Source organism: Dromiciops gliroides, chromosome 2 (assembly GCF_019393635.1).
Source record: "Dromiciops gliroides isolate mDroGli1 chromosome 2, mDroGli1.pri, whole genome shotgun sequence".
Taxonomy (NCBI): domain Eukaryota; kingdom Metazoa; phylum Chordata; class Mammalia; order Microbiotheria; family Microbiotheriidae; genus Dromiciops; species Dromiciops gliroides.
Window position 1 is genome coordinate 261,525,332 of NC_057862.1, and position 9,111 is coordinate 261,534,442.

Here is a 9,111-nt window from a genome sequence, read left to right on the forward strand (position 1 = left end):
TTCACTTGAGATACTTCATATATGTATTGTTTTGGGACTGACTTGTGGACTCTTTCATTTTTATACATTCAGCTGATGGGGTTGCTTTGGGAGCAGCAGCTTCTACTTCACAAACTAGTGTCCAGCTGATTGTATTTGTGGCAATAATGCTACATAAGGTAAGCATTTGGAGTGAGAGCTGATATCAAGTGATTTTTTTTTAATCATAAAAATATTTTTTATTTTCTAATTACATGTAGAAATTGTTCTCAACATCTGTTTTTATGACATTTCTAGTTCCAATTTTTTCTCCCTCTTTCCCTTTCCTCCCCCCTCCCCAAGACAGCAAGCAATCTGATTGATATAGGTTATGGATGTACAATCCAAGTGAGTTTATATTTAAAATTACTTTGCCCAGGAACATCAATTACTCTGATTTGTGAAACTTAAGTGGCAGTGGTAGGGTAGCCATTAATTTTTAGAAAATTATAAAAATGTTATATAATCTTTGATTCTCTATAGTATCATAACTTTTAATACATACATTTTTAATTATATATTAAAAATAATATTGAATAGCAATATAACTAAACTTAGTAACTACAGTTATCCCTTCCACATTTTTCATTGTGATTTTGATATATCTTGGGTCAGCATAAGAAATTAAATGGGAAATTGGGGGGTGTTTTGTGGAAACTGCAGAAGACACAGAAAAAGTTAAGAAATTCAGAAACTCAAAAAATATATGTATAGTACTATGTGATACCAATAAAAAAGGAAAGGAAATCTGTGAAGCCAGAAGACTTCTCAGGGATGAAGGGAGGGCCCAAAAATTTTACACAGATTTTCCAGATTGCAGGGATGGCATTGTGCCCCTAACCCTCTTTGATGTGGAAAGGATAACTGTAGATATATTTAAATTAATTAATGAATAAAATATCACTTTATAGTCATTCCTGTTTGCATAAACAGGCTTCTTCATTTACTCATTATTCGGTTTTCCTAAGGTTTTTTAGATGGCTTTTTAACCTTATGATGGAAGGGTTGTCTCTGTTAAATGTCATACAAAAACTTCAGCAGAACTTCAGAGAAATAAAATGACTAGTAAGTAACTGGTATTTTTCTTCCAGGCACCAGCTGCCTTTGGCCTGGTTTCCTTCTTAATGCATGCTGGACTGGAACGAAACCGGATCAGAAAGCATTTGTTGGTCTTTGCACTGGCAGCACCTGTCATGGCCATGGTGACATACTTAGGACTAAGCAAGGTAAGTGCACCTCCTCTCTACTTCTCATTATGTAAACTTGTATAATTCTTTTATGACTTAAGTCAGCAGTTATATCTAGGAAGACTTGCAAACTATGTAGTATGCTGCTCCGGATTTCCCAAGGAGTAATTTTTAAGTTAAATTACCTGGTCAGAACTAAGAGTTGGGAAAAAAAATCTTTGATCATAATAATTCACATTAATATGGTGCTTTAGTTAATCAGTCAATAAACATTAAGTGCCTACTATGTGCAAGGCACTGTGCTTAGCACTGAGGATACAGAAGGAGGCCAGAGTCTCTGATCTCAAGAAGCTCATAGTCTTATGGGAGAGACAAGAAGCAAATAGATACATACAAGCAAGCTGTGTACAGGGTCAATAGGAAATAATGAACAGAGGGAAGGTGCTAGAATGAAGAGGGGTTGGGAAAGGTTTCCAGGGAGGGAGAGCATTCCAGGCATGGGAGACAGCTTGGAGAAAATGCCCAGAGTTGAGAGATTCGAGAGATGGAATGTCTTGTTTGAGGAACAGCCAGGAGGCCAGTCATGGATTGAAGAGTATGCATCAGGGAGCAAGATGTAAGAAGACTGAAAAAGGTAGAAAGAGGCCAGGTTAGGAAGGACTTTAAATGCCAAACAGAGCCTTTTGTATTTTCTTCTAAGTATAACAGGGAGCCCCTGGAGTTTATTGGGGAGTGGGGAGGGAGTGATGTGATCAGACCCGTGTTTTAGGAAAATTACTTTAGTGGCTAAATGGAAGATAGATTGAAGTGGAGAGAGACTGCAGGCAGGCAGACCCACCAGCAGGCTATTGTAGTAATCCAGGGGTGAGGTGATGAAAGCCTGCACTAATGATGACAGTGTCAGAGCAGAGAAGAGTAATGGCAAAGATGAAATCAAAAGGCTTTGGTAACAGAGAGTGAGAAATACTAGATCTTCATTATTTTTACAGGATAGATGTCTTAAGTATATGAATCAGTATGCTTTATAACTCAGCATTAATCCATTTAGTTCACCTTTTTGGGGCCTTATTAACAGTATAATGAGCATAATTAGTTCTTTATTTGATAGATTAGAAAATTGAGCTCAGTATTTACTGAACCCAGTGGCCTGGAATGCTTGATGTTTAGTTTGGTTTTAAACTGAATGAATCTTCTATAATCTTGTTCAGTCATTGCTTTTTTTCAGAAAGTATAGGTATCTTTTGGGGTAGTGGATAGGACTGCCTGGGTAATCAATTAAGAATTCTAGTTGATTGAATTCTTGCTAATTGGACTTCTGGGGAGCCATGCATTATATTCTGTTCACCAAAAAAGGAGAGGCAACCTGGTATAATGAATAATGTCAGGAAGGCCTAGGTTCCAGTCCCACCTATGTCACATACTTATGATACTGGCTGTTTTCTAAGCAACTCTTATAAGACTAGAAGTTGCAAAGAAAGTACTGACTACATTGGTAGAAGGAACTTCCTCTGAGAGTTCCCTGTACCATTGAAACCACAGGTCCAGCCCCTGTCCCTTGTCATTTAGAAAACCTACATAATACTTCCATAGTTTATTTCTATAGCTTGCAGACCAAAGAACTTTTAATAAACTTTTATTAATCTTCTTGTTGCTTTCATTACTTATGACTTTTTCTTTGCTTGGGAAAGAAAATTTGTCTGTAATTAAACATGGTATTGTTGGGGAATTTTACAGGCTGTGTTCTTGGAAGCCCCCAGGGGAATGTCATTTACCAATTGAATCTGCTGCTCTGGGGAAAGGGGAGGAGGGAGTGTCAAATAATGTCTGGTCAAACTGAAAAGAAAAATATGTATTCGCATGTTAATGAGGATTGTTCAACCTTGTATTACCTTCAGTTTCTCAGAGTACAGATTGGGTTTTTATACCTTTTAAGGCCTACTAAGAACCTCTCAGCAGCATTCTATGGCAGTTCAAGATCGATAAATAAAACCTTTCTTAGAAGTAGTAGTAGAGGGGCAGCTAGGTGGCGCAGTGGATAGAGCACCGGCCCTGGAGTCAGGAGTACCTGAGTTCAAATCCGGCCTCAGACACTTAACACTTACTAGCTGTGTGACCCTGGGCAAGTCACTTAACCCCAATTGCCTCACTAAAAAAACAAAAACAAAAACAAACAAACAAAAAAAAGAAGTAGTAGTAGAGGAAGAAGAAATTATTCAAAGGAAAAAAGGGGGGAAATATTTGTAATGCAACTGGCAGCATTTGTTATCATAAGGAGAAGATGTCCCATTTTCAAGGATGGGAAAGAAGAAATACTAAATACTTTTGTGACTATTAAAGAAGTCCATTTGGTTTAAAAAAGCCACTAAGAGAAGGCTGAAGGCAAGGTTCTTCTCTAAGGACAACAGATAGTTTTCCATTAGTAGATGAGATCATCTGCTGTGTCATGTCCTTGTATAATTTGTTATATGTAACATACAGAAGGAGAAATAAAATATCTTTACTGTATTCCTTTAATCAACTAGGGTTTTGCCTAATTCACCTGTAGTATTAATATTATTGTTACTGGTAACAATGATAACTAATGTTTATATAGATCTTTACAAATATCTAATTTGATCTTTACAATAACCCTGAGAGGTAGGTGCTGTTATGATCCTCATTTTACATTTAAGGAAACTGAGGTAGACTTGGCCCAGGGTCACACAGCTAGGAAGTCTCTTAGGCCAGTTTTGAGCTCCAATCTTCCTGACTCCAGGTCCAGTACTCTATCCACTGTGAGTATTCTGTCACTTAGCTGTCTGTTCTAGTCTACAAGTCTATATTTTTTTAAATTTAAAAAAAAACACCAAACCTCTGCAATTCTCTAGGAGACATTTCACTCAATGATGACTGTTGGATAGATATTTCTGTGTTCGTAAAGGAGCATTAAAAATCTACCTATGTATGTCACTATTTTGTCTTTAAATGTATATAAACTTAAGGCTAAACGGTTATACATGCTTATTAAAAAACTATGGGGGCAGCTAGGTGGCGCAGTGGATAGAGCACCGGCCCTGGATTCAGGAGGATCTGAGTTCAAATTCGGCCTCAGACACTTAACACTTACTAGCTGTGTGACCCTGGGCAAGTCACTTAATCCCAGTTGCCCCACCAAAAAAAAGAAAAAACTATGGATAGTGTGTGCTTTTAAATTCTGCTTTGGAGACTTTTATATGACTGGGCTAGTAATTTAATCCATGATCATCTGGTCATCTGGCTCAGCCAGGGCTAATTGTGAAAGATTACTGACTTCTTACTGTGATTTTTGTCTGACTATACATAAGTTTAGCTCTAATTCTTAAACCTCTTTTTGTTTTAAATTTCACAGAGCAGCAAAGAAGCCCTTTCAGAGGTCAATGCCACTGGAGTGGCCATGCTTTTCTCTGCTGGGACATTTCTCTATGTTGCAACAGTGCATGTCCTCCCTGAAGTGGGAGGACTAGGTCACAGTCACAAGCCTGACTCTGCTGGAGGAAAAGGACTCAGCCGCCTGGAGGTGGCAGCTCTGGTTTGGGGTTGCCTCATCCCACTCATTTTGTCGATTGGACACCAGCATTAAATGTTCAGGTCCCAGCCTCTGTCCTTGGTCTTTCAGAAGTCTGATGTGGATAGCACATTACAGCTGCTCAATTCCTGTCTCTTGTCTTACCTTGCCTAGCTCCACCAATATTTCAGAAGCCCAGTGAGGATTGTGATGTAAAACTCAGAGTACTAGAAATGCTTTTTAGCATAACAACATATTACATATGCCTATAGAAATTCTTTGGTTATTTTACATTTTTTAAAAGACCCCTTCACATTTGAGTTTTTAGGATTTTGATTACCCTCTTCTCAGGAAAAATGAAATTTAGATTTCAAGGTAAAGTGGAGGACTTAATTGCTCACTTTAAAATAATAATTATTGAAGTATAGTATTCAAAATTCATCTTTCATTCTTGGGTTGACACATATTGAACTTCCCTCCTCTTTAGTTTAAGGGATCTCTGAACTTGTTTTTGTTTTTAACTTGGTCTTTGCCATTTTGACACTGGTGCTTATTAACATCTGTGTCCCATGCCTGGACTATATGCTGAAAGACGATTGAGTCTGGGTTTGTTGAAAACAGAAGAAAAATTATGAGTGAGTACACAAAAAGGAAACAATTGGGGTAGCACAGATTAGGAAGGAATGAAGTACTTGCTTCTGCTTCTCTGCAGGAAAGGGTAAAATCCCAGAAAATTAAAGATAAGGAAATTTCTTTCTAAAGAGATGACTGACTAGTTTTATAAAATATTTTTCTCTAAGTTTCCCCTGGAAGAGTTCCAGCCTTCAGCATATTCCTATGGAGCAGCACCACAGCTTCAGGCCATTTCCAGGGACTCAGATTTGCAGAGTATCTTTAGAAATGAAGAGATACTAAACTGGAAACAAATTATGGATATTAAGGAGAGAGGTCTCTGGATCATTTTTAAAGTTAGAATAACTGAATTCCATGTTGTGAGTTTTCTTGTTTTTAAAAAGTATTAATGTTGGCAGAACAGCAATCCCTTTGGTAAAATAAGTGGTGCATTTTGGGGAATGCTAAGTATGCTTCCAGTAAGCATCTTTTGTGGTAAGGAAAAGTCATGCTATATCATAAATGAGAAGTGTTTTCCTTGTAATTGAAATCATGTCCCCTGATTTTTCCCCCTCTTGCCTCTGAGATAAAACTTTTCCCTCTAAGCTTTTATACACATCATTCCCTTTTTCTCCTCTCTACTCTTCCCGTAGGCAACTTGGTGGTGGGGATGCTAATAAATTCTACAGGATTTAGTTCTCATCAGGACACCCACTCTTTGGATTATGTTGAAGCTCCCATTTCTTCTAACTAGGTAATTTTCATCCAGTGCAAATTGTCTAAGCCTTTAAATTACTTACCTTCTTAGGAGAAATTTGTCACAATAGTTAAAATGCTGGACCTCCTTTTACTTTTCGAAGAAATTTTTTTTAGTTGTAAACCTGTTCAATATATACTCAGTGAGCTTCTACTCTTAAGCCCTGACATTTCCCAAATCAGTGCTCTGGATGTTTTGAGTCCCTGTTAACCCTTTGATGGGACTGAAAAATAAATGTTGTAGTTTTAACTTTTGATTTACTTTTTTTAATCCCAGCTCCAAACATGTTATCACATAAAGGGGAACAAGATTATCTTTCTCCAGTAAATAGATTTTCTTATCCCATAAAAATTATTTGTGACACACAAGCTGTAATATGCCTGTGATTACTTACTAATTTATCATTATTAGCTATAGATTTGCAAGCCCTCTTGGCTGCAGACCAAAGCTAAATAGTAAGTTACTTCCCCTGACCTTCCCATTGCATCACTTGTACTTAAGATATACAGAAGATATTGTATAGAAAATATGTGACTTTCTTAGCCAGACAAGATAGATTTGGGGCTTCATCTTGCCCTTCAAAATTACTTGGTTGCCTTGAATTCTATCTAACATTGCACTTTTGCTGTCAAATAAATTGCACAATTTTGGTGTTTGGTTTGGATGGGAATTTTACCATCTAGCTCTTGTGCAGTGAATAGATGTTACTCTGCTGGCCAAAGACCCTTTCAGCAGTGCCTTGCCATTATCTTTATGAGTTTGGCTAGAATCTTGCTATGCAGGGCCTTGGACACTAACAAGGATTAAACTATTTTCCAGATCTACCTTCATCTGCAACTTCACCATCACAGGCCAATCTGTCAGGACTAATTAGTTCCTAAGAGCATTGTCTGTAATTCTTCTTAGACTTTTGGTTTTTTCTGCCCCAGGAATTCCTTGTCTTTATTCAAGGTCAGCAGATAAAAATAGCCATAATAAATTTGTAGGGCTCAAACACTTCTCCACGCAGCAGAGCGGTTTAACCAAGATCTTTGGGTTTAAAAAAAGAGAAAAAGAAAAAAGCTATACTAATGTGACATATTGCACTGGGGGAGAGGCCATACTGATTGTAACTTAATGATACGTTTCTGTCCTGTTTTTCCCTTGTTTAGACCTGCCTCTTTAAATGTGGATGCCTTAATTCTATAATAGGTATTACATCATTGGTGATATGTAAGTTGCTGCCATGATTTTGGATGGAATTTTTGGCTACCAAAGAGATACACAACTTATAATGAAAAGCATTGCTTTTTTCAGTAGCCAGAGTTCATTTTAGTTTCAATCTGGCTCCCTTTATGGTACAAGACTTTGCTCAGATCCAGGATTTTCTCTTGACTAGCAATTTAAACGAAAAGTCTCTGAATCAAAATTAGATCACACCTCAAAGTATTTTCAGGTAGCCACATATCAATTGCCATTTCTTTTGAAGTATGATTGATCCTTTGATGCTCAATTTGGTTTTGCTTTGATTTTCCATTGCTAGGTTGTCTTAGTATAGGCAGAGGTTCTGCACTGGAACACTGAGAGTTGGGAAAGGCACTACCTTCAGAGGCTACATGCTCCTTCTTCTTGCCCTTCTCCCTTTCCCCCTAACTCTGTGCTCACCACATCAGCCATTTTGCTATATTTTTGTGTTTTCAGTCATTGGGAAAGGAAGAAAAATGGCTGCTTAGAATATCTGTTCCTTGTGGTAACAGAGAAAACTGTATTCTTCTTTTTTTTTCCCCACCAGCCTAAAAATAAACTGCCTGGTTTTTCCTTTCAAGTGGATGAGAATTAGCAAGAACAACACACCAGCATCAGACTATCTTAAGCAGCTGAAATACATTACGTGTTGGTAGGGAGATGCTGAGCACAGGATTTTGATGACTGTCTCAACACAAAATCCCAAAGAACATTCCTACTTACTGTGTGTATCAATCTAATCTCTTGAGAGACTTAGGACACTTATTGATAACTGCTGAATTGGAGGAACCCTTTATCTTTATCTTACAGGAATCCTCCATGCAGTAGTAAATATGTGCCTAGTTACAGTATATTCACTGTTCACAAAAAAAGTAAGAGATGCTGTGAATCAAGTCAGCGATGTTACTTACCCTCTTTGTTCCTTCAGCTCATTGATATCAACCTCAGGTGATCTGGAAGGAAGTAATTATTTGTGGGAAGGGAACATAGAACATTTTGGTAACTCTCCAGTTCTACTCAGCCTAATGCAAGTGCTGAACACAAGAAGATTGGCTAATTATTTTTTCTGGCAGCATCTTTATTAAGTTAGATTTCTATGGGATAACATTGCTGTTCTCCTGACTCAGAGGCTTGAACAGTGATTTTAAATGTCTCTCTTCTCAATCCTTTGTAAACATGAAATCATTCCATGGATGGCTGCCTTATAATTTTGTCTTTTTCCACTTTAATTGTGAACAGTTTAAACAAAGTTGCTGTTTTTTGATTTGTTTTATGATATTAAATTTTTATTAGTGCATTACTTACGTGAGTGGCTCTTCACTTGTCCCAGTAAATATATTATTCTGTACTAAGGACCAGACATGGAACCACAAGTAACTGTCAAGAAAAGGAATGAAAACAGTAGGAAGATGTAGATACTGTAGGTCAAGAAGACAGGGCCATGTGATAGGAGATTTTAAAATATTTTAGCTTCACAGACCCAGTGGACTTCAGAAAAAGTGTCCTATATACAGATAGAAATGAAATTGAGGTTTTGTTTTTCCTTGACATTATTAATTAATATTTTTCTTTCTTTTTTTTTTTTTTAGTGAGGCAATTGGGGTTAAGTGACTTGCCCAAGGTCACACAGCTAGTAAGTGTTAAGTGTCTGAGGCTGGATTTGAACTCAGGTACTCCTGACTCCAGGGCCAGTGCTCTATCCACTGTGCCACCTAGCTGCCCCAAGTAATATTTTTAAAAGATTTGACAAATCCTAATGCAAAGTCAGTAACAAGTAAAACAGAATTGCT

At 37.4% G+C, this 9,111-nt stretch overlaps 1 protein-coding gene across 2 annotated transcripts in view; it reads left to right on the top strand.

The window, feature by feature from the left end:
• The window catches only part of SLC39A9 (solute carrier family 39 member 9), a 46,029-nt gene extending 37,408 nt beyond the window's left edge, over positions 1-8,621 (top strand). For both annotated transcript variants that reach the window (XM_043986108.1, XM_043986109.1), the window contains 3 exons: positions 73-158; positions 1,110-1,244; positions 4,573-8,621. In XM_043986108.1, coding sequence (XP_043842043.1) covers positions 73-158; positions 1,110-1,244; positions 4,573-4,803 — 452 coding nt within the window. In that variant the 3' untranslated portion in view covers positions 4,804-8,621. The remainder of the gene's footprint in view (positions 1-72; positions 159-1,109; positions 1,245-4,572) is intronic.
• Positions 8,622-9,111: the final 490 nt, after the last annotated feature.